The 25,361-nt window shown below is 40.4% G+C and overlaps 5 protein-coding genes across 6 annotated transcripts in view; 3 read left to right on the top strand and 2 right to left on the bottom strand.

The window, feature by feature from the left end:
- Positions 1-9,152, top strand: part of LOC122653987 (integrin-linked protein kinase 1) — a 28,596-nt gene extending 19,444 nt beyond the window's left edge. The window contains exons 12-13 of the mRNA XM_043847960.1: positions 8,870-8,879; positions 9,143-9,152. The gene's annotated coding sequence lies outside the window, so the exon portion shown is untranslated. The remainder of the gene's footprint in view (positions 1-8,869; positions 8,880-9,142) is intronic.
- Positions 4,828-7,393, top strand: LOC122653988 (uncharacterized protein At5g39570). 2 transcript variants are annotated; one of them, XM_043847962.1, is made up of 4 exons: positions 4,828-5,498; positions 5,529-5,729; positions 5,784-5,916; positions 7,109-7,393. In XM_043847962.1, the coding sequence occupies exons 1-4, from the start codon at positions 4,873-4,875 to the stop codon at positions 7,205-7,207; spliced, it is 1,059 nt and encodes a 352-aa protein (XP_043703897.1). In that variant the 5' UTR covers positions 4,828-4,872; the 3' UTR covers positions 7,208-7,393. The 2 variants fall into 2 exon arrangements, with proteins under 2 accessions (XP_043703897.1, XP_043703896.1); XM_043847961.1 differs by having other exon boundaries at positions 5,529-5,916.
- On the bottom strand, positions 7,728-9,579 carry LOC122654856 (pentatricopeptide repeat-containing protein At5g66520-like). Its single transcript, XM_043849124.1, has one exon. The coding sequence runs from the start codon at positions 9,577-9,579 to the stop codon at positions 7,933-7,935; it is 1,647 nt and encodes a 548-aa protein (XP_043705059.1). The 3' UTR covers positions 7,728-7,932.
- A 464-nt stretch (positions 9,580-10,043) lies between these two features.
- LOC122656263 (putative pentatricopeptide repeat-containing protein At1g74400) lies at positions 10,044-11,568 on the top strand. Its single transcript, XM_043850745.1, has one exon. The coding sequence runs from the start codon at positions 10,107-10,109 to the stop codon at positions 11,520-11,522; it is 1,416 nt and encodes a 471-aa protein (XP_043706680.1). The 5' UTR covers positions 10,044-10,106; the 3' UTR covers positions 11,523-11,568.
- A 24-nt stretch (positions 11,569-11,592) lies between these two features.
- LOC122656265 (transmembrane emp24 domain-containing protein p24delta9-like) lies at positions 11,593-16,345 on the bottom strand. The gene is made up of 4 exons (XM_043850746.1): positions 15,937-16,345; positions 15,591-15,800; positions 12,127-12,203; positions 11,593-11,864 (listed from the first exon to the last, which is right to left on the bottom strand). Exons 1-4 carry the CDS (start codon positions 16,135-16,137, stop codon positions 11,720-11,722), a joined length of 633 nt encoding a protein of 210 aa, XP_043706681.1. The 5' UTR covers positions 16,138-16,345; the 3' UTR covers positions 11,593-11,719.
- Between the last annotated feature and the right edge of the window lie 9,016 nt (positions 16,346-25,361).

The raw sequence follows: 25,361 nt of genomic DNA, 5'->3' as shown, positions 1-25,361 counted from the left end.
GGATCTTCAAGGAGCAGGTCAAGGAGGTTTTAACTCACCAATTTTATTTTCGCTATAATTTGTTCTCTAAAAATTGTTGTCATAAGCCAAAATAGGCATTCTAGCCATCAGCTATTTTACTTTTAGTAGTCACGTTGGAAATTTTGTTAAGACTCTAGTGTTGTCTACTGTAAATACTGGAATTTTTTACGTTCTAGGGTGTTAAAACTTCTGAGATTCCTGGAATTTCATTGATAAAGGCTTCAATGGCTGATTTTATTTGCAATCAAACTAGTTTGTTGGTTGTTTCATAGAGGAGCTTTAAATAGATCTGTTTCTTATGTTTTTTTTTTTTTTTTTTTTAATTTAAATCTTTTGTTGAAACATATTGTTTGTATCCTTTTACTCTCCAAGTTGCAGTTAAGAAATCATCAATCTCATGGAAAATCTCAAATTTTCTTAATAGGGTCTACAAGGAAACATACTGGATCAGATGGATGTGGCAACTCAGTGGTGGTTATAGCCATATGTATGCCCATGTGCCCTGAAGTTGTGCTTCCATACGAACAATGAAACTAAAATGCCCAAAGGATTCTTGGCTGCAAAGACTATGTAGTCTGTAGCGCCCCCCCCCCCCCCTCCTCCCAAAACCGGCAAAAAAAACGGCAGTTCACCTTTTTTTTTTATGGTAAAAGAAAGTATTTATATTAGAAAAAGGAAGTACATACGTCTATACAGCAAGGGGTATGGGGGGCAGAGCCCAGAAAACACCTAAACCAATTCACAAGGGTCTAGTTAGGAAACGACTATCAACAGAATTAGTAGAGATCTTCAAAAGGTAGTCAAGGACTTCAAGGGGCCAAGGGGAAAGGGATGGAGTTGGAAGAAGTCCAGGTATCGCATCATTAGAGCATCAAACTTCTTTTAGCTTCAAACCTCTCAAGACAGCAAAATCAAGTACGTTGAGTATTCCAGTCAGCTCAGGTTCCAAAAATAATCATTGTGTCATCATCACTAATGAGATATAAAACTAAATTCTATGAAAAGAAAAAATATATAGCTAAGGTATTTATTAATTGAAGTTATCATCTAGTGTTTTACATGAGTAACATTGAATCTCATTTTTTTTTCCTTCTGCAATTTGATTTGATCCCGTAGGTAATGTCATCACTGCTCATTCTGGTATGCATTTTACTAATCTTTGTGTCCTCCAAAGACATGGACCTCTATTTGGAGAATTGTAAATTCCTAGTCCAGCGTTCCTATTTCATTTTTAGTAAAAACTCTTATACTGGCTTCCCATTTGATTTGTAACCCATGCCTGTCCAAAAGGACCTCATTCTGATGAACAGTCTCGATTGGCTGCATCATTCCTTAATGTTTGACTCGTACTCAGATGGGGAAACTGGACAGGTTGAGGTTACTAATGTTAAGAATTCAAATCACTAGAATGAGATATAGAACTTAACTTAAACGGCACCAATAAAATGGATTGATCATGGACACTTTAAGAGTTCTTTTCGCAAACAGAACATCAACTGCTACGATCACAATGTGGCACTTGAACACAAATGAGAGTGGGTTGAGGCGTGCCACTGGTCACTCTCTTTAAAATTATATTCACCCACTATGATGCAAATTGGGTTCATTGCGAATCGAACTCCAAGATAAAGGCGTGCACTCAACTAATGGGCCACATTGAGACATCAAGATTATTGTTCAACAATCTCTTATAAAACTATCAAAACTTGGTAAAACCAACAAGGAGATGAAAACACATGAGAGAGAGTGTGTTGAGAGCAAATAGGAGCAATAGAACATTAACAGATATCCCTCAACAACTATTTTCGGTCGTCCTTTTTGTTTATCTCATTCCAAAAAAAAAAAAAAAGTGTCTATGCCACACTCCCATGAATCTATCTCTCTCCTCCCCTTATGAAAAGACACCTCTACCCCCATTGTTTTGAGGAAGAGAGAGATAGACACATGGGAGTGCTGGCATAGGCCACACTCCCGGACAGAAAACTAGTTCCCTTAAAAAAAATACACTATTTTCATTCTCTATATAGAGGGAAAGTGTCCCTTGGACACACCTGTCTTGTATTCGAGATTCGGAGACCATGCATGTAATTTTATGGGGATTGAAAACTAGACAAACAATGAGGTGTTTTTCTCTTTCTCTTGATTAAAAATCAACTTTATTGTCAAAGAAGATGAAAAGATAATCAAGGGAACCCACTGGACCCTCAAGTATAAGCCCAAGGAGAGAAGGAGGAACCCCAAACCCAAAACAAAGCAGCACAGAAACCTAACCCGACCAGCCCTGGGGCACCCCAAGGGGAACCCGCTCAACCACAAAGAAACCAAGAAAGAAAACGGGGAGCCCAAGGCTTGGCCCTTAGGAACAGAGGCTCTACATGTGTCTTCAACATCATCACAAATGTCTCTCACAATCGTTGATCAGGCTTGGGTTTTGTTTCTGAAAATCCGAAGGTTTCTTTCCTTTAGTAAGTTTGGCAATGATCCAATAGTGTCTCCCTTGAAAGTCTTTTCCATCCACTGAGTTTCCAGCTAAACACTCCTCCTAGATTAGATGGTTCTTACTCTCCATCCCAGCCCAATAGAAAAACAAAAAAAAAAAGAAAAAGAAAAGAACAACCTGGAATGGATCTCCTCCGAAGTTGGTCTTACAAAAACAAAAATCTTTTCTTCTACTTTTTCTTATTCAGATGTTTAGGGTTCAAGCCAATTGATCAAATTTTGCCGACCAGGTTGTAGTTTGTGACAAGTGATTAGGATGAACCAGAAACATAATCTGACTCCTAAATTGCTCCTAGGCTGTTGATGAAACAGTTCAGTAACTACCATGGATGAGGGATACATGGCAGAAGGGTGAGACATCCTGGGGAGGAATAAGTTATGGCCCATTAGCAATGGCAGTTGCATAAGACGAGAGAAACGATTTCCAGCCAGAAGAAGTCAATAAAAAGTGAGGCTGGCCTAATATCTCTCTTTTCTTCTTCCACACATACTCAACTTGAAATGTAGTAGCATGGATTTTCTCTGCAATTTGGCAACTTTAGATTCCCATTATTCTACTTGAACTTGTTCCTTCGGTCTTCCATTTCATTTTTCTTTTCAAATTGGTCGTTCTCTGTCAACTGGACATACGCTCTCCATAGTCTATGCAGTTATGAAAATGGTCTGAATTTCCTTTTATTTGTTCATCCTCATCATTGACTAGTGCTTAAATTTGTATTACTGGAAGGTTTACTTGTAAGTTTTATTCAAAAGTAAGGAGAGAGTTGGGTATGTGGTATGCCACTAATTTTCGGTAGAATACATCAGTCACAGGGCTGGACACAGAAGAGTAAGGGTGTCTTTTCCAAAGGGGGAGGAGAGAGGATGACACATGTGGGCATCCTGGCAGCATGGCCAACTTTTTCCCTTAAAATTAAATCCTTTTGTCCTTTGAAATTGGGGAAAGTTTTCTGTCATGCGATAAAGGTTCACCACACCATCTTAGGGTTTTAGTATGTTTTCCAAAATATCCTTGGGATATCCTTCTACAAGTATCTAAAGACCCACGATAAATAAATTTGTATTCTACGTGGCTGAAGAAATACTCGGTCCTTTGAAGTTTGTTTATCTTAAGTTGACATCATTTAATCTATTGATATTTTTGCACCAAAAAAAAAAAAAAGACTGGGTTTCCCTCCATCCTCGGTAAATGGAATTCCATTCACCGAAGGGCGGGAGAGGCAGGAATGGATATTGGGAGGGTATTTTGAAACACACAAAAACCTTAGGAGGGTTTGTGAACCCTAGGATGACGGATGAAACGTCTTCTATGGATGGAGGAAAACTTTGTCCAAAAAAATTGATGAAAAGAAGAAAACAATAAATTATGGCCGAAATCGAGGGTCAAATAGATCACTGCAACCAAATTAATCGCAAAAACCTTAGAAATAAGAATTGACCACTTTGGAACGTTTGGAATTGGGATTGATTATGACTAATCGAATCGATCCAACGCCAATTTTTTAAACCATGCTTTCAACCTTTTTGATCACTAGAATCATTTCAGGTTAATAGGTCATGGTCTACTAATTATGCAATGGGGTGATCATGTAATAGGATGGATGAAATGAAGAAATGCCTCCAAAATTTGATGTGATTGACGTAATCCCTTTAAAATTTAAAAGAAAATTTTATAGAATAGTCATACAACTAACTATGATATATGATGCATAATGATAATCCTCTCAAAAAAGAAATCATTTAAAAAATTTACAAGATATTCATACACACACCTACCATTGACCAAATCATTTCCACCAATAGAAAATGTCGGCATGGTAACTCTCTCTTTGGAAAGAAAATAATTAAAAACAAAAATATTAAAGTTTGGCTAAAATCTATTGGGCAACTTGTCATCTTTATATCCATTGATAGTAAAATAGTCGGTGATGATGACAACGACGATGATTGTGAGAGTGATAATGAGATGCAAATGACAAAACCTGATCCTAATTTTACCCCAATGGACTCCATTTTCCTTTATTATTAGTAGTGGAATAAAGAAGGAAAATTACTTCCCAAAGTAAATAAACCCAAAAACAAAAGATCTGATTCGGTTCAGGCTCCAGACGGTTTCGCCTTTAGCCCTCTCAAAGTAAGAGTGGCCATGAGGGAAAGGAAGGGCCACTGAGGGGTAGTTTTGTTATTCTTTACAGATCTAAGGGCCTTCTTCTTTCTTTCTCTCCCCAAATTCCAGAGACACGGAAACGCTCCATAAAATCCCCTTCGAGACCTTACTTTTATTTTAGCAGATCTAGAGATTTTGCAGAGTTCGATCAGATCTGAAAAAAAAAAAAGAAAGGTAAAGAAGCTATGGCATACGGATCGAGAGGCGAAGATGTGGATGACTTCGACGAGTACGATCCCACCCCTTACGGCGGAGGATATGATCTCGCTCTCACCTTCGGTCGCCCCCTTCAACCTACCGATGAGACCTGCTACCCGATCTCCTCCTCGACTTCCGATTTCGATTATGGCAGGTCCCAGTACACCTCCTCTGCTGAACCCTCCGCTTACACTGAGGAGGCTCAGCAGGCCGAGTTTAGCCGCTACTCTCGCCCCAAGCCGAGGCCTCAGGCCGCTCCCAGCTTCCACCCTCATGGTGAAGAACCACCTGTAGAATACGGCGGCAGCGATGAGTACGGCTATGGAGGAAGGCCGAAGCCACAGCCAAACTATGGATCCCAGCCCGGTTATGGTGGTGAGAGCGAGGTTGGGTATGGTCGAAGGCCTGAACCGGAAGAGCCTGTGTCGGAGTACGGGTCTGGATATGGTGGCCGGCCGGCCAGGCCTGGCTATGGTGGGGAGCAGGAAGGTGGGGCTTATCCTCCGCCCAGCCGATCGGAAGACGAAGAAGGAAGCGGTGGAGGGTATGGTTATGGGAGGACCGAGAAGCCCAGTTATGGGAGGACTGAGTATGAGAAACCGGAATATGAGAGGCCAAGCTATGGTAGGAACGAAGATGAGAAGCCTAGTTACGAGGAGGAGCCACCTCGGAGACCTTATAGGAAACCCAGCTATGAACAGCAGGAGGAAGAATCGTATCCCAAGCCCTCTTATGGAAGACCCAGCTATGGGCAGCAGGAGGAGGAGTACCCGAAGCCGGCTTATGGAAAGACCAGCTATGGGGAGTCGGAGGAAGAGGGTTACCCGAAGCCCTCTTATGGGAGGCCCAGCTATGGGCAGTCGGAGGAAGAGGGTTACCCGAAGCCCTCTTATGAGAGGCCCAGCTATGGGCAGCCGGAGGAGGAGTATCCAAAGCCAGCTTATGGGAGATCTAGCTTCAATGACGAAGACAAGCCTCAGAAGTTCCAGGAGAGCAGTTATGGAGAAGAAAGCTATGGTCGCAAGAAATCTGTGAGTTGATCTTTGAATCTTGTTGCGATCTCTATATCAGATGAATAGTTAGTCAGCGATAGTAGTTTCTGTTCTTAGTTATCGCTATTTTAAATAATGAGATGGTGGGATTATCTTTTGATTTCTAATAGTAAATGGATTTTCACCCATTTGATGATTTGATTGGGTGATTTGGTTGCTGCTTTCTGCTTTGAATCGAATTGGGGTTTTGATCCGTTGTACCCACTAAGTCTGTTTTTTCAGTAAACTTGGCGTAATGGCTTTGCTTCCCAATTTTCCTGTTGGAAAAAAATTCGATTCTGGTTTGTGTCGAAACCTTGTGGATGGAGGGAAGAATATATCACTTCTGAATCTTGTCACGTTAACTAGCTACCTTCCTTGTTACTTTATCTGAAATTCTAGCATGTTACTGCTCCTTTAGTAGTTTTAAATCGAATTCCCTTTTTCAAAAGCTGGGGGCCTATAGTGTGAGAGGCTGCGTCAGCCTGGTACAGAGTCTTGTTTAATTTTCTGGTGCCAGTGACCATGTGTTGTGAACAATGCTCCTGTTTTAGGTGGATCTTAGGTTTAAATGAAGAAATTTCCCTATCATGCCTCAGGATTTTGGTGGAGTTAGAATCATTTTACAACTCTTCAAACTTGAGTTGTACATGGTTTCATGCCATGAAACTATGCTAATCATTCTCTGCTTAAAATCTATTTCATGTGGATGGCATTCGAGAATGCTAATCATTCTCTGCTTAAAATCTATTTCATGTGGATGACATTCGAGAATCCTTGCTATTCGTTTTTTACTAAATTTTTTGTTGGGTTTCTGTTCTCATCTCGTAAATGTTGGATACCCCATACAAAGCATGCAACTAAATTGGAACAAATCTCAAGGACCCAGAGTTTGCTAGTATTGATAATGAAGGGTTTTAGACTTCTCTAATTAAATTGATTTTAAAGTATGCAATCCTGGTTTATGGTTTTGCAATGTTATGTTAAGCTTCTGAATCATCCAAAAAAGCAAATTCTCACAAATGTGCCTACACAGACGTTTGAGTTTGAATGTAAATTGTTAGCGAAATAAAACATACTTTGAATACCTTGAAATAAAGTTGTAACTGATGTTATTGAGAAATAGCAAAAGTTGGTTCATTGTTTTGTTGAGGTGTGCTCCATTCTAATTATATACTATTACAATTTTCAGGGAGATGATGATTCTGACGATGATGATGATGAAAAGAAGAAGCACCGCTATCAGAAGCACCACCACCACCACCACCGCAAGGACTATGATGATGAATGAAAAGAGCACCTAAATATCCCAATAGGCCCCCGGTCAAAGTAGGGTTTATGCCCACTCCGTATCAGTTTACTAAATAAAGATTGGGGACCCTGCGTGTGTTTGAGTTCTCTTGAGACTTTATTTGACTTGTTTGCTAGACTGGTAAATGTGTCATTTGAATAAAATCCCAAACTTTGTGGATTGTTTCTTTCAAATGAATTCTTGTGCATTTGCGTGATGATTATACCATGCACACACACACACACAGGCCAATATTTGTTACAGGAACAAGCTCCTCGGATTGAAATCCTCTCCAATTCAACGGTGCAGAGAGCTCGACATGTGGAAGATACTAAATCCAACGGTGCCAAGCTCTATTGACCCAGTTTTTTTTTTTCCCTTCTCGAGCTCGGCACTGTTGGATTTAACATCTTCAACTTGTTGAGCTCTCTTCCCCAAACCGCACCTCACTGCACTTTTGAGGGAATTGGAGTGGATATTTCTGTGATCCCCTATAATATAGCATTGAAATTAGTGGAATCGAGTGTGATCTTTTATAATGATATTTCTGTCAAAAATCATTGAAACAAATTTAGTGATGGAATGGCAGCCTGAAGTCTGAATAGACCCTGTGATTTTTTACAATTAGAATTGATGTCCCTATGTCTGGGATGCTGACCAACCCAAAAGCCATCTCCAATTTCTCACTGTGAATGTAGAGAAACTGCTCACCCTCCCCTAGTCTTCTACATCCAACAGACTTCTGATGTGCATGGTACGTGGCCTTCCAATTGGGCCAGCCTTGTGATCTCTTCAACCATCTTGTAGATAGCAGTCGCATGCCTGTGGCTCTGATCACCTGCAACAAATTCATGGATGACTCCGTCCACTTGGATCCAACTGCGACCTGAAGGCTTCCTCAGACCCATTGCAACCATCCTCTGTCTAACCGTAACAACATCATCCCATCTTTTGGCTGCGGCATACACGTTCGACAAGAGCACTAGAAATCCAGAAGCTTGGTCTGGCTCAACCTCTAAAACCAACTGGTTATCAATATTGGCTGCAAGCTCCACATTCTTGTAAATCCTGCAACCACCAAGGAGAGCGCCCCATATAGCAGTATTTGGTTTCATCGGCACAGTCTCAATAAGCTTCTGCGCTTCATCCAATTGACCTGCACGACTCAGCAGATCAACCAGGCACCCGTAGTGCTCAATCCTTGGCTCAAGGTTGTAAGTGGTAGTCATGCACTTGAAATAAGTGAGACCCTCGTCAACCCATCCCGTGTGGCTGCAGGCACACAGCACCCCAATGAAGGTTATCTCATCAGGTCTATTTCCTTCTCCTTCCACACTTTGCATCCACCGGAAGACAGCCAGAGCCTCCACTCCAAAGCCGTGCTTTGCGAAACCTGTGATCATGGTTGTCCAAGAGATGGTGCTTCTGTGTGACATCTCTTTGAACATCCTGTAAGCTTCTTCAATAACTCCACAACTTGCATACATATGAATGAGTGCATTCTTTAGAGGCACATAATGTGGTTTTTGAATGCATGAAGCCTTGTCAAGATAGGAGTGTATCCATCTTCCTGTTCTCAAGTCTCCTAGTTCAGCACAAGCTGATAATACTGCTAATAAAACTACCTGGTCCACTTCCACATGAGCTTTCCTCATCTGATAGAACAATGCCAGTGCCTGCTTGCATTTCCCGGTCTTGGCATAGCCTGCAATCATGGTTGTCCATGATACGGTATTCCTCTCTGGCATGCTATCAAATATTTCCCCTGCAGTCTTAACGTCTCCACATCTAAAATAGCCAGAAAGCATGGAATTCCATGTCCTTGCACTCCGTTGAGTCATCTCATCGAACACCTTACGTGCCTTGAGAACACCAGCAACCCCTCCTGCAGTAACATACATGTTGATTAGATTTGTCTGCACAAAAACATTTGAGCAGAGTCCATTGGACATAATTCTCCCATGTAGTTGTTCCCCTTCTTTCAAGTAGGACGGTCTTAGACAAGCACTAAGAAGGAACAAGAAGGTGAAACCATCAGGTTTGGCTTCAGTAGCTCCCATTTGATTGTATAACTGGAAGGATTTCTTTGGTGTTTCGCTCAAAGCGTACCCTCTGATCATCTGATTCCATAGAATGGTGCTCGGATCCATGATCTGGTCAAAAGCCAGTTGGGCACGTACGAGGCTCCCAGAGGTGACGCAGAAGGACAAAAGCTTGGCAAGAATGTAATTTTTCTGAGAGAAGCCATTAACCACTATCTGGGCATGAATCTGGGTGAGCTCCTTGCTTCTTTTGCAGCGCTGCAACAAGGAAAACAGGTACTGTTGCTTAGCTCTATAGGTCAGATTGGCCAGTAAGTATTTTAAGGACATGAGAGCTTGCAACCCGATGCTTGATAGTCTGAGTTATACAATCATTATAAATGGGCGGTCCCGAGCCAAGCGTATGCTCTGTGCAATGATGTTGCCCGCTGCTATGGAATGGACACCATAAATCTGCTGTTAAAATTTTAGAAGAGGCAGACGAACAGTCTTGAAATGGATTTTGGGGGTTCGATCACTCTCACTTGGAGATGGTCTTTTGGGTCATTGGAGTTGAAGGGAGATTCCTACACTTCGTTATGATGATTCATGAACGTATCACCACCAGGTTGTAATCCACGCGAAAAGGGTTGTCACTTCTCACAGAAACTGAGACCCATTGAAATTATTGCTAAATTCTGTCCTACTATTAGCAAAAGAGCCATCTGAGGGATCGCATGCAGGTGGGGTGAAGATAGCCTCTTTACAACCCAAATTTCCACATAAATTCCCCAATTGACTTTATACTAATATGTTCAACGTCACCATTACCCTCCTCTACCCGTTCTTTTTGCCTCTCCCTTCGAGTCACCCATATCATGAGATTCCTGAGTAGGTATCCTTCGCCCTTGACAACCTTGACCAAGTTATATTCTACCATCCAACAGGAAGCTCAACTCCATAGCCACCTCAAACCACAAAAATCAAACACCATTCTTAAGGGCTACGTCAAGACCAGCTCCACCATTAAGGCCCTCTTACTCTTTCGAAGCCTATGGAGAAAAGGCACTTCTTGCATCGACAGCTTCTCCCTCCTCCTCATCCTCAAGGCATGCACTCTGAAGTCCCATGTCGGAGAAGGCAAACAAGTTCACGCTATGATCATAAACCTGGGCTTTGAATCAGTCATTTTCCTTCAAACAACTCTACTGAATATGTATTCGGCAATGGGAAACCTTGATGATGCACATCGCCTGTTCGATGAAATCCCCTCCAAAAATGTTGTCTGCTGGACTGCCTTGATTTCAGCTTATGTCAACAACGGGAAGCCTAATAAGGCTCTCAAGATCTTCAGACAAATGCAAGTGGATAATGTGGAGCCAGATCAGGTGACTGTCACTGTTGCTCTCTCTGCATGTGCAGATCTTGGAGCGCTGGACATGGGAGAATGGATCCATGCCTATGTCTGTCGTTATCAAGGGGTTGAAGCAGATCTATGCCTTAATAATGCTCTCATAAACATGTATGCAAAATGTGGGGACATAAGAAAAGCCAGGAGATTGTTTGATAGGGTGAAGCAGAAGGATGTCGCTACTTGGACATCAATGATTGTCGGCCACGCTCTGCATGGGCAAACAGAAGAAGCTCTGCAACTTTTTGAGAAAATGGAAGAAAGTAACAGGTGCAGGAATAGAAACAGGAACAATAGTGATCAGAGAAGTAATTTAGTGCTACCCAACCAAGTTACATTCATTGGAGTCTTAATGGCTTGTAGCCACGCAGGGCTTGTGGAAGAAGGGAGGCAATATTTGAAAAGCATGAAGGAAAATTATGGTTTGACCCCTCAGATTTCTCACCATGGCTGCATTGTTGATCTCTTGTGCCGAGCTGGGCTTCTGGAAGAGGCCTATGGCTTTATCATGAACATGCCAATTCAGGCAAGTGTAGTGGTGTGGCGTACCTTGCTCAGTGCTAGTAGCCTCCATGGGAACATTGAACTTGCAGCAAATATCCATCACCGGCTGCGTGAGTTAGAGCCTAACCACGCTGGTGATGATGTTACCATGTCTAACACCTATGCTGCTGCAGGTATGTGGAACAATAAGTTAACTGTAAGAGATCAGATGATGCAACGGCGACCTCCAGGTAGCAGCTCAATCGAAGTGGGAAGTACAGTTCATGAGTTTGTGGCCGCTGATAAGAGTCATCCTTTAAGAAGGGATATATATGCCACCATTGAGGGTATGAACAAGAACATTAAGGCTTTTGGCTACACACCAGATATCTCATGGTAGGATTACAACAGCAAAACAGAGTACTAAAGTTAATAGACCAACAGTGGGTAAAGGTTGCTGTAGAAAACAGAATCGAAGTGATAAACTACATTAATAAGTTAAGTGTCTATTTTCTCTGGCCTGTTCATGTAATTTCTCTTAAATACATTATTGTTGGGGGAAAATTACAGAAGCAAAAGAAATATTCTAAGAAAGAACTACAGGAGCTTCTTCCTCTCAAAAAACGTCTTCAAATGCCATAGCTGCAAGCCTGCCACTGACAAGCATACTAACAATGAAAGAAAGCTCAACCAGGCCATTCTGGAATTGGTTTTTATATTAAGTTCCTGCATTTCTTCCTCCCTGAGACAGCCACAAAAAGAAAGGAAAAAGAAAAAGACTAAATGGTTAAGAAACAAAAGGCATTAGATAGACGGAAGAACTAAAACCATGTGCGCATTCTGGGAAGCATGGCTAGTATCCAATCCAAACAGTGTCCAGCTCGGGGCACCAGCCATGTCCCAGAACACTAGCGAACAATCATCATTTTCCTTGGATATCTAACAATCCACAGAGAGAGAGAGAGAGAAGCTTTGGTTAATGGAAACTTGACCTACTAGCTTACCTTTCACGGAGATAAAACATTTCTTCATGAATGGATGATACAGTGTCGAACAACTTCTTCAGCTCCAGCTCCATGACCTGGAACAGTACAAATAGGAGGGAAAAAAAACTCAAATATAATTCAGTAGCTACCTCCCAAGGAATGCGCATGTTCACTAAAATTAGAAATCTCTCTTCAATAGTAAATAGTGGAATATATTAAAAAAAAAAGGGGGGCAAGAAGATAATGTTCTACATAGGGCACGTGTTTCCAACGTTTAAAAATTAATCAGAATTTCCCTGCTAACATATCAGCTACTGGATTAAGTCTTAGAATGTGATGGAAGCCTATATTTTCCCTCATCAGCTCATATTCAGCCATGTTATGCAAAACAATATCGTTAAACTATCAGACAGCTAATTAAAAAATTAAATTCCTTTCCACAAAAGTGTCACAACAGCTTATCCCAAAAGCTCGAGCTGTTAAGTAAAGACCAACAATGCATATCAACACACATCAACAACCTCCCCCCCCCCACGCACAAGCTCATACACACATGGCTCTGTGTGACACCATCAAGTGATGGCGCCATCATGTAGCACCAAGGAGCACAACAAGCTGCACAACAATACATAATACGTATCCCTAGCGCTACCAGGGATCGAACACCCGACCTCCTGCCTTTGATACCATATCACAACTGCGTATCCCATAAGCTCGAGCTGTTTAGTAAGGGCTACAATAATGTATATTAACACACATCCACAGTAAGAAACTTTAAAGGCAATGGGACCTGAAAGTGCTAATCTTTCATTATATTATTTGAATTGTAACATAATGTCTTTTAACACAAACCTACTCATTCCATAACACTTTTTTTTTTTGGTGATAGATAACAAAAGGAAATTTTATTGAGAAGATGTGGAATACAGGACGAAAATGATACAACAACAACCACAACAACCAGAGGCACCTAATACTTTCCCAATGGGAGACCGAGGCACAAAAGAGGAGTTACATTAATGAGAACACTCCCACAGATGATCGATCCCTATTAATTCTCTCCTCATCGTTCCATGACACTGTTGATGTAAAATAAGTGGTCAAACCAGCAAACTGGATCAAACCAGTGAAATCAGGCCACCCATAAATGTAAATTAACAAAATAAATATCTTTTATCCTTTTCCTCACTCCAAATCCCCCAGGAAGCACTAAAAGTAGTAATAAATATTGTGTCTTTTCTTTTAGTTTCCTTTTTTTTTCATTTCAACATAGAAAGCATTTACACTCAATTCAATGGATGGGTTTCAATACTTCAAAGAGGATAACTTCCACCAGCTTCTTGGCAAGGTACTTTATAGACCAGGGTGATACACAAAGACAGACTATAAAAGAGAAGAGAAAAGTTGTAGGTGAATAGAACCAAGTTAGTCTGTTCCAGTAAGACATCCTCCTCACCAAAACATGATACGCAGCTTTTGCCAACTTTGGCATACATACAAGTAAAAACTTTTTGAGGTATCCAACGACAACCTCAAAACTAGCACTGAGAAGGTCATTGTCTAGTATGTCTTCAGGTCAGGTTTCTTGTCCTCAGTAAAGATTTACAATCCCCACTGGTAAAACTGAAAAGCAAACAAATGAAGTCTGGACCCTAATACAGGTGCTACAATCCCTCATCTGATCTCTTCTCTACAGTAGTCATATTTGAAATGCCAAAAAAATGACAAGAAATATTTTCAAGGAAAAGTTCATCCCAAGACCTTGTAAACAGAAATTGACCTTCATACATTTATCCCAGAGTCCATAAACCCATGAACAACAAAATCTCCATCTAGGATTTCTTTACCCCATGGAAATGAAAATTGAGGATGATTAGTAGTTCAAATACTCTAAACGTCAAAGGAAATAATTTGGCTATGATTTTGACAACAACAAAAACTCAGCTTTATCCCAACTAAATGGGTCAGCTACATGGATCCTTACCCTCCAATCAGCTCTTTTCAAGGTCATACTTGATACAAGGCCTAAGCTATGGATGTCTTTCCTCACCACTTCTCCTAGAATCATTTTAGGTCTACCCCTGGCTCTTTTAGATCCTTCAATCTGAATCAAATCACTCCTCTGTATTGGAGCATCCAAAGGCCTCTGTTGAACATGGTCAGACCACCGTAAACGACTTTCTCGTAGCTTATCATGTATCGGAGCTACTCCCAAATTCTAACTTCTTTATATGATCATTCCTTACTTTATTTTTCCTAGTTTTTCACACATCCATCTCAACATCCTCATCTCAGCTCAACTGAGTTTATCTATATGATGCTTCTTAACTGCCCGACATTCCACACCATATATCATAGCCTGTAGTATGACTGTCCTGTGATTTCACAGACGTCCATCTAAATGATGGCTCTAAAATCGTCAAAGAAAACCAGCCCATCCATCTCTAGAGCAAGGTTAAGGGGATGAAAAGCTGATTAAAGGGATCCAATTTCACATCTCATATAAATCATTCAACGAAAATTCATACCCACGATGCTGATACAGCTGAAAAAGGTTGGCCAAATAGTTTTTATTTTATTATTCCCGGGGAGGAGGGGGGAGGGGGCTGGTGAAGCTAATCAAATAGTTTTAGTGTACAACCAAATCACTATAATCACACAACCAAAATAATCCGTGGTCCAACTAGTTGAGATCAGCTATGCAGATCCTAGTGGCAATAGAGTGAGGACCTTACCATTTGGCTACCACATGTCAAGGTCCCAATGCTTCAGGTGACTGACAATTTGAGAAGCATTCAACACTTAGTGGTCACTGATCTGTTGATTAACCTCAAAGGCTCATATGCTAAAGGTCCATGAAGGTTTTCCCCTTGATTAGCGAGATCAGATCTCGTCTCAGTGAGGAATGCTTGGTTCCACCAGGAGCCAAGGTCAGTTCACTCCATGATGGATGAGCTTGCCAAATATGGGGAGAGAGAAACTCTCTACCAAGTTTGTTCCCCCCCTTGGCCTCCCCGTAACCACTCTTGAATCATCCCTCCCTTCCTTCCCCATTTTTTAACTCTTCTATTCTTCGTAATGTAACTTATCTCTTCCCTCTTTTGTACAAAGATGAGTTATGAATCAAGATAATTTTAATCAATAACATTTATCACATAAAAAAAGTTTAGTCAATAACATGTATTAAATTACATAGAATTACAGGGATTGTGGAGACCCTTTTTCTATCTGATGTTCTGCAAGAGCCAAGAGGCCTATCAGATCAGTTCATCAGAACTGATTGTGAATACCATTGAGACCAAAAGGGGACAAATGTTGTATTTACCAGTCTTCTCACAACCTAGTCGACAAGCATAGCCCTTCTGGAAATTTTGAAGGGCCTGAACTCAATAAATTTAATACCAAAACAACAGAACGAGTACCAAGTAATGCGAATCCAGGAAAAAACAGTTACAGAAGATAATGGCACATGAGTTACTTACATCGATTTGCCCTTTCTTAGCAACATTCGACCAGTCCTTCGCAGCAACACCACTCTTCCAATCGAAATCAACCGTCAACTTGACTGGTGGCTTCTGCTCAGGAACCCAGAAACAAGCCATGTAGTCACCAGACTCAGCAGCAGTGAAAGCAAATTGTCCAGACTCCACAAGTTCTCCATAGTGATAATTGTTGCCGTAAGAGGAGGTAACCTGATAATTCCATGACCACAGTCACTCTAACCACAACCAAAGAGACAAAGCTCTAGAATTGCAGACAAATCATAAAATTCAAAACGAAACTGAGGTCAGAGACTCATGTTATAGTGATTAATCTTTAGATTCTTACCCTCACAGTGACCTTATGCGAATCGGGCAACGGGTACCCCTCGTTCAAATTAACAACGCTGTACTTCCCAACAGTCATAGAGTTGCTCTTTATATCTTCCGAGATGCATTTGGTGTGACCAGACTGAAGGTCAAAACGGAGGGATTGAGCGACAGAGGAGAGAAGCCCTAGAGTTAAAATAAATAATCCGAATCCGCTCATCGTGTCGAAAACCCTAAACCGATTTATTAGCTTCCACAGCAAGATGTTAGCTTCAGTAGCGGATTCGATACCCAAAAGACTGTGGATGCGGTTGGGCTTCGAAGCCTCTGCAACTCCGTCTGTGCAAGATCTCTTGGTTTTTCTCGCCGAACGTCCGAACTACAGATACTAAAGACCACCCCTGCGCGCTAACTCCAATTCCAATGTTATTCGGAAGTATTTATCGTGTGTAAGTTAATCGTAATCGTGTATGGTATGACAACAACGATCCGACCGTTGTTTATCAATTGCTGAGGGTCAGCGACAAAACAACGATCTACAACTCGATCCCACCTGTACTGGGCCCATGATAAGTGTTAAGGTGAAACCACAGATTCGAAGTCTAGAATCAGGGAGTCGGACGAAATGAATCTATTTTTCGTTTCCATTTTTTCTGCAAAATTGATACAGGGGAAAGGTAACGCTAACTGGTGCTGTCCTGGGCGTGTACCTGCGCCCAGACACAGCCCAGTGTGGAAAGACTGGCACTGCCCCTGATTCTTTCCGCTTTACAGGAGCAGCACCGATCTTTTCTGTGCTGGGCTGTGCAGGTACACATCGAGGCACAGCACCGGTAAGCATTCTTTCTCCCTTGATTTAATTATGTATTGAAAGAAAGAACGCTAACTGGGTGCACGTAGGGCGCTACCCCTGTGCCTAGACACAGAGGCGTGTTAAATGATCGCCGCACCCTCATGGAAAGGCAGAATTTCTAGGGGGTGCAGTGGTCATTTCGCACACCCCTGTGTCTGGTTGCAGAGACAATGCACCAAGTATCATTCTCTTTCCCTTATGTATTATATGTAGTTGTGATATAAGTGAGTATTTCAAAATGAGCCGTTTACTTCTCTGTATGTGTTTAGTGTTATTTATGTAAGAAAAGTGAGTACTTCAAAATAAGTTGTTTACTTCTCTCTATGTGTTTAGTGTTATTTATGTAAAAAAATGAGTCTTAGAAGCATCTCAAACAAAGAATTATATAGTTCCAATCTACGAAGAACAAAATCATCAATAAGAATTATTTATCTATAGATTTTTCAATAGGAGAAAAATGAAAAAGACATACCCTTTTGAAGATGTGAATCTAAAATGCTTTGTTGAATGAGTTGAAGAAGAAGACTTAAACTTCTCTTAGTAAATTTTATAAGAAAAATTGTAGATGAACACAATTTGATGAAGCCACTAGAATTTTCAAGGATCTCACAAACAATCAAGGTGTTTCACCCCAATGGACAGGTATACCACAATCCGGTATTTTGAGCATCTAAAAGATCTCATTGCCTGTGTGACCTTGAGATATTTATATATTTAGGTGAAAAAGATTAGTCATAAAGTCCAACCTTAAGTGAGATGCTAGCCACCTAATATCTATATCCAGAATGCCTCTTGGGCTGAAAAGGCAAGCGTTTGGTTTGGTTTGGGCTAGCCAGAGGTGCACGGTAACCGAACCCAAACCGAACCGACCTAACCCGATAAATGAGTAAATCGTAAATGCCTAATGCCCCATTGTCCCTAAATGTGTTGTGATAGTTTCTCACTTTATCTCATATCCTTTGTTAGTGATTACAACCAATTGTATCCATAGGCCATAGGACACGGGATACAAAGATGCGTTGTATTTGAAATATTTTATGTATTTAAAAGAGAAAGAGAAGAAAAATTAGCACTAATGGACCTTACTAGTTATATAAAATCGGTATCAAATCGAATCTAAACCGATATCAACCCGTTATCATAAATCGAAACGACACGAAACCAAACCGCACCGAAATCGAATATTTCTTAATGGTTTGGTTTCGGTTTCTATAAAAGTTACAGAAACCAAAAGCCCGAACCGAAACCGGCCCGAACCGGCCCATTGACACCCCTAGTAGTTGTGATATAAGTGAGTATTTCAAAATGAGCCGTTTACCTCTCTCTATGTGTTTAGTGTTATTTATGTAAGAAAAGTGAGTATTTCAAAATGTGCTGTTTACTTCTCTCTATGTGTTTAGTGTTATTTATGTGAAAAAAGGAGTCCTAAAAGCATCTCAAATAAAGAATTATATAGTTCCAACTATGAAGAACAAAATCCTCAATAAGAATTATTTATCTATAGATTTTTCAATAGGAGAAAAATGAAAAAGACATACCCTTTTGAAGATGTGAATCTAAAATGTTTTGTTGAATGAGTTGAAGAAGAAGACTTAAACTTCTCTTAGTAAATTTTAGAAGAAAAATTGTAGATGAACACAATTTGATGAAGCCACTAGAATTTTCAAGGATCTCACAAACAATCAAGGTGCTCACCCCACCGGACAGGATATACCACAACCCGGTATTTTGAGCTTCTAAAAAGATCTCCTTGCCTGTGTGACCTTGAGATATTTATATCTTTAGGGTAAAAAAGATCAGCTATAAAGTCCAACCCTAAGTGAGATGCTAGCCACCTAATATCTATATCCAGAATGCCTCTTGGGCTTACCTTGACAATTACCAAAAATGCCCCCAAACAAAAAGAAAACAAAAATTACAAAACTGCCCTTAAACAAATAAAAAATGGTTTTACAAAGATAGAAAATAAATAATATTTTTATATCAATAAATAAAAACATTTTCACAAAACTATATTGACGATAAAACCTTTTAAATTGGCAGTTTGTAGGTACGCATACACTTCCGTAATTGTCAAAACACTGGCAATGGAATATTAGTCACTAAGATCAACACTCAACGTACACGAGGTCTTTTCATGGATGGACTCCACAGACCTTATGTGTTTAGACCATCAAGAGACTAGTCTTCATGTCTCTCATAGTCTGAGCAATTTTGACTTGTACCCCTCAAACCTATCACAGTCCAACAATGCATACATAAACATGTAATACATCATGATAAGTGCGATCAAGTCGAGGACTACAAAGTGGTTCATCAAGATGATCATCCAAAACACCAGTTCACTAGCCAAGTAGACCAAAAATCATGGTACCAATTTAATTAATTTTACAAGCCACAAAATATAAATGTCACATGACATATGCCACAAAATGAGAATATAGAAATGTCCAATAATGTGTAAAAATTACACAAAATAAAATTGTGTTGCGCCACACAATTCTAACAATTTATCATTGTAATTATGAATTTGTGTTAAAAATAGAAAGCTATCTATGCATGTTAAATATGTTATGGACTGATTTTGTTTTGTTAACGAATATTTTTCATTTCAAAAATAAAATAAATAATAATAAGAACTCCCTAATGGTTTCCAAACACTTTTTCTCTCCATAGGCTTTCCAATGCTAATTAATAAAGGAACAGTCTAGTTGGTCCAATTAGAAGGAATCTTTGGTTGGTAGATTTATTTCTATCGTGTAGCTAATTTTGTTTGATTGAAATTTGAATTTTGGACATGTGTACCCACAATCCCTATGGGTTTTTTTTTTTTTTGGTAAACCCCACAATCCCTATGGTAGAAATTTGGATATTTGACATGTATAACCAGGATTGCAAGTTTGGCCCAGCAAACTCAAGCCAACCTCTTTTTTTATTTTTTTTATTTTTTTGTGAAAGCCCAAGCCAACCTGAAGCCTGCTCAGAGCCAAAGTTGAGATTTATAGGCCCGAATCTAAGCTGAGGCCTGAGTTGAACCTGGCCCTATAAGGGCGGCCACGGATTAAATATCATCATTTACATTTGAATAAGATTTATTGGATCCATGGACAACCCAGACACATTCTTAATAGTCCTAAACACGACTTGGAACAATTGGTTGGATAAATCCTTTATCCTTATTTTTTGCCATTGATGATAAATCACTCATATCTCGTTCAAAATTTAATGATTTTAAATGAATTTTGATTCCTTACGAAGCTAAGCCTCCAAGGATATAAAAAGGCTTTTACCCAAAGTCCACAAGCACCTTTGGAGAACTTTTAGAGAATGCAAGAGAATCCCCAACATATTCAACAAAGCCAGAGATAAATTCACTGTCAATATCCCTAAAAACTCCTAATACTTGTTGGGCCAGGAGAACCAATAGTAGAACCGTCAATCTCTTGGTTTTCAAATAAAACTCAAATCATCCCCTGGTTTTTGAACAAACTCAAATCACCCCCTAGTTTAGACCCCAATATGACAAATTAATCCCTATCGTTAGTTTGATGCTTTTAAGTGATGATGTCAGCCAGTTAAATAAATTTAAATCCCTAAACTATCCTTGGCCAATGTTGAAGATGTAGGAAGGGTAGTATTGTAAATTTAATTTTAATGTTTTAGTACAAGGATAAAATAGTCCTTTCACAATAATAACTAACACCGTTACTGTAGAGGGGGTGATTTGAGTTTTTTCAAAAACCAGGAGGTGATCTGAGTTTCATTTGAAAACCATGGGGTGACGTGTAATTTATCCTTGATTTTAATATGACCCTCAAAAAGTTTAAACCAAGAAATAAGAGTTCGATTTCAAATCCTACATGTCTCTATAATAAAGAAGCAAAAGTGCAAGATAAAAAGAGATCATCTATTGTGATTAGAGAAGAAAAAAAGGAACATTCAGTAGAAGTGGCACTCCATATATAAGAATCTGCCCCATCAGACAAGGGCAAAATCTCAAGAAAAGAAAATGGCATGACACATGACTAATAAGTAGTTGTCAATGGTTGTTATCACTACAATGGTGCAATTAAGTTGTTGCAGCCTCAAATTATCAGGGTTTGAAGTAAAATAACTTTGCAAATGCAAGTTTTCTAGTAATGCCGGAGTTGAATGCTAACATAAGGGAAGTACTTAATATTCAAAGTCAAAGTGGGTTTGAACTTTGGCAGGAGTTTTGGGTGGTTCGTTGATCTGATCAATCAATAAAATGGGTTGAGTGCTGCCACAGGTTTCAGAACAATTGTTTTAATGCCCCCAATACTTTTTCTGCAAGATTAGCTCAATAGAGTATCCATCGATCCTCTAGAACTACTACACAAGGAAGAGGTTGAAGACTGATTATTGATGTATACATTAATGTATTCTCCCTAACTGTTCGAGTTTTTAGGTGAAACGGTAGCAAATATGGTATCAAAGCAAAGAGATTAAATATTCGACTCTTGAGAAGTGCATCGAAGGAGCTTTCTTAACATTTCTTCTCCCTAGATGTCACAGAAATTGTTCCATCACCTCATAATTAGTCTCAATTAATAACATCCACCAGCTAATGGGCAAAGCAATCAAACTAATAAAGACCCCTCAACTAAGCAAATGAAGCAGAAACATACACTGCTTAGACAATATCTATTTCTTAAGAGGAAAAAGAAGATGAAACATCCCATCAATCAGCAACCCCAAATCCTTATATTTTGGTGGATGATTAATTTTTTTATTTTTTTTTGGTTGAAGGATGATTAATTTAGTAAGACGTCTTTCAGCGTGATATATATTTTTTTGGGTCTACCAATTTAATTTGATCTGTGAATACTACTACCAGAGAGGGGGAGTGTGGTATTACTATTTACTACTAAACTGTATGCAAAATGCCGCTTTTTCTTTCTCTTTGCAGGTCAGGGGTAGGGGTGTCAAAAGTTGGCCACACTCGTAGGCTCGTTTGGAACCGATCGGTTAAAACCCAAAACCAGATCGATCGATCAGTAGACCATCTAGTGCCGAGCCAAGACTGATTATTTTATTTGGGCGTTCACGGTGCTTGATTATAGCCCGTTGGGCATCCAATCGACACCAGTAATCGATCGGGACCGATCATTTATAGCTCATTTATATCTTGATCAACTTGTTAAGCGCCTATTTACTAAGCCTAATTAGCCCATTTAAATACCAATTAGTAACCAACCTATCAATCAGATATAAATGTGTGCATGCCTAGCCTATGTGGTCCGATTAACTAACTTATGCAATAACGATGAAAGGCTTTAAATTAGTGGAGACCGCTTAGGCCTACCAAAACTGACCTACACCAATTCGTTTACACCCCTAATGGGGGCGGGTGTTTTCACTTTTCATGAGAGGTGGGGTGGTCATTTTGCATCCCTTTGTGATGTTATGTAGTGTCATATTTTTCAGAGTTATTTTCCCTTTTCAATAATTAAAAATTAGAAAACAAAAAACTGTGTGAGTGTGTATGCCATGCACCTTGACATATGGGGGCAAAATGACTGCCCTACCCCCCATAAAATGTGCATTTGACATCTCACTTGATGTCCTTATGTGTTCTCCCATTAGCCCCTACGCACACCACACATGAATCATGCTCCTTTCCTTAAAAATTGGACTAAATTTTCTTTCACCAAAGGTCAAGTTAGAATACTAGAATCTCTTGACCAATGATGGGATAGTGTGAGAAGGTTTAGGGGGGGAGTCATGGGAATATTATCGACTTTAGTGATTGTAATAATGAACTTGTTAGCTTTGTTGTTTCCAAGATTTTGAAGAAAAAGTTTGCCCGTGCATACCGTGTGTGAGCATTCATTCATTTTATCTTTCATTATGTGATTATCTACTTTTGTCAATACCGTGTGTGAGCATTCATTCATTTTATCTTTCATTATGTGATTATCTACTTTTGTCAGGAAGAATGAGTTTTTTTTTTTTTTTTTGGGTAAATGGGAATATTATTGCAAAGGGGGGACAAGCGAAGCACCTGGCATCCTTACAACAGAGATCAAGAAGCCAGGGAGAGGAAATAGGCCAAAGAGTCTGGCTTGCCACAGACAATGCCTTCCGAGCTAGAGAGTGCGCAACAAGGTTTGCATCTCTAGGGATATAGGAGAAATTACAAGTGATAAAGCTTGGGATAAGCACTATTAAGCACCCAAATATCTTGCAAAGTGCTCCGGAGGAAGAGGGGGTGTGGTCTAGATGGGTCTCTAATAAGCGAGACCAGGTCCTCATTATCCGATTCAATGTGAACTTTGATAAAAACTCCGCTGCTGGCCAATTACAGACCAAAGAGCACAGCAAGGGCTTCACCAAGCAGAACCTCCTTAAATGGAATGGGATTCGATGCGGCTTGTATAAGATTACCCAGGTGGTCTCTTAGCACCACATCGATACCACTGGCAGAAACCTTCAGTGAGAATGCAACGTCACAATTTATCTTGATGATGCCTGACTCTGGAGGAGACCATTGCCTGCTAATAGAATGGTCCACATGAGTATTCCTCTCGGAGGGGATGTTACCCCTAGTAATTGAAAGGAACTCAGCAGAAGACGCTTGGGCTCGAGATATAATATCCTCCCGGGTCCAATCTTTGATGCCAAACACCAAATCATTTCTGGCCAACCAGATGTTCCAACACATGAAAGATAAAAGGCACAACACATCCTCGCAACATCTCTTATCATGAAATTTTAGACTTGGCCAGTGGAGCAAGAGCTGAGCAAGTGTGAAGGGTCCATAAGCAAGAATACCAACATTAAGATTGCTTCCAAACCAAGCCGCTCGGGCTATAGGGTAGAGGAATAGGAGGTGATTGACAGATTCGGGATCGTGCCCACATCTATTGCAAGAGGGATCAATGGGGATGTGGTGTTTCATAAGATTTTCACCTGAGGCTACACCATTAGCGCAGCATCTCCACAGGAAATTTTTAACTTTAGGAAGAGTTTTGATATTCCAGATCCTTTTCCACACCTCGGATGGGATGTCTTCCCAAGCATGCCTATGCGATGAAGTAGCATGGGTCGAAAACTGCTAATCACGTTGATTGCTACACCATTAGTGCAGCATCTCCACAGGAAATTTTTAACTTTAGGAAGAGTTTTGATATTCCAGATCCTTTTCCACACCTCGGATGGGATGTCTTCCCAAGCATGCCTATGCGATGAAGTAGCATGGGTCGAGAACTGCTGATCACGCTGATTGCATAATAGGTGATAGGCAGATTTGACAATGAAAATGCCGTTTCTAGCTCCTCCCCAACATAGCACATCCTCACTGGGATTAACGCTCAACTTGATCTGCTTAATGGCCTCTCTATCCTCAACCGAAAAGAACTGGCTAAGTAAATCCATCTTCCATGTTCGATTCCCTTGATCAATGAGGTCCTTCACTTCCTTAAGATGGCAGCCTATGGGACGTTGACCTTGGAGTCGGAAGTTGAGGTGAGAGGGGATCCAGTTGCTCCGCCAGTTGTTCACCTTATTCCCGTTCCCAATGGACTAGAGTTGACCCAGATCGATGACCTTATGCCCCTCTAAAATGCTCCTCCAGGCCCAAGATGGGTTTCTACCAACCGAAGCTTCCAGAAAGTTGCAACGTGGGAAGTAAATAGCTTTGGTGAATTTGGCCCATAATGAATCCGGATTGTCCAATAATCTCCAAGCAACCTTAGCGAGGAGCGCCCTGTTGTGTAGAGTGGGGTCCCTAAAACCCAAACCTCCCTTCTCCTTGGACCTGCATAATCAAGTCCACGATATCCATTGAAGTGTGCGTTTGTCTTCTTTTTGACCCCAAAAGAAATTCGACATCGCCGATCTAGTCGAATCATGGTGGGAAGCCGGGAGGATAAAGTGCGAACCAACATAGCTGGAAATAGTGGATGCAACAGATTTTATGAGCACTTCACGACCGGCCTGAGAGAGCTATGTTTCCAACCCTGTACCCGTTGGCACGTTCTGGTAGTGATGTCCTTAAAGACCTCGGCCTTGGAGACCCCCATCTCAATGGGCAAGCCCAGGTATTTAGAAGGACCATCACCATAGCGGACCTTGAGAATGCGAGAGAACCATCTCTTGAACTTTGTAGGAGTGTTTGGGCTAAAAGTGAGATTAGATTTACTAAAATGGATCTCCTGGCCACTGGCTTGGCAATAAGTATCAAGACAATCTTTGAGGTGATTGATCTCTTGCAGCGTAAAGCATGCTCAGAGCCTCCACCATCCCTATTTGTTGATTATGGATTTTTAGATTCCTAATTTTTCTTTGGGTAGAAAGATTCCTAACTTATGTTATTCATTTTAATGTCTGGTGGTTAGTCCCCCTCCTATCCCTGTTGTACTCCCAACACCTTGCTGGAATTTTTTGATTTAATAAATCATGGTAGTATTGTGTTTAACAAAAAAAAAAAAAAAACTAGAGAAGGAAATGAACCCCACGTCTTCGTTTTCCAGTTGGCCACTAGTCACATCCAGTCACTCTCCTGGTTAATTAATTATTTTTTTAGGGTAAGAGAATGGCAACTGGTTGTGTAGTATCTGCATCAACGT

Source organism: Telopea speciosissima, chromosome 3 (assembly GCF_018873765.1).
Source record: "Telopea speciosissima isolate NSW1024214 ecotype Mountain lineage chromosome 3, Tspe_v1, whole genome shotgun sequence".
NCBI classification, from domain to species: domain Eukaryota; kingdom Viridiplantae; phylum Streptophyta; class Magnoliopsida; order Proteales; family Proteaceae; genus Telopea; species Telopea speciosissima.
The sequence above is the reverse complement of the archived record's forward strand: the minus strand, read 5'-3'. Positions and strand labels throughout refer to the sequence as shown.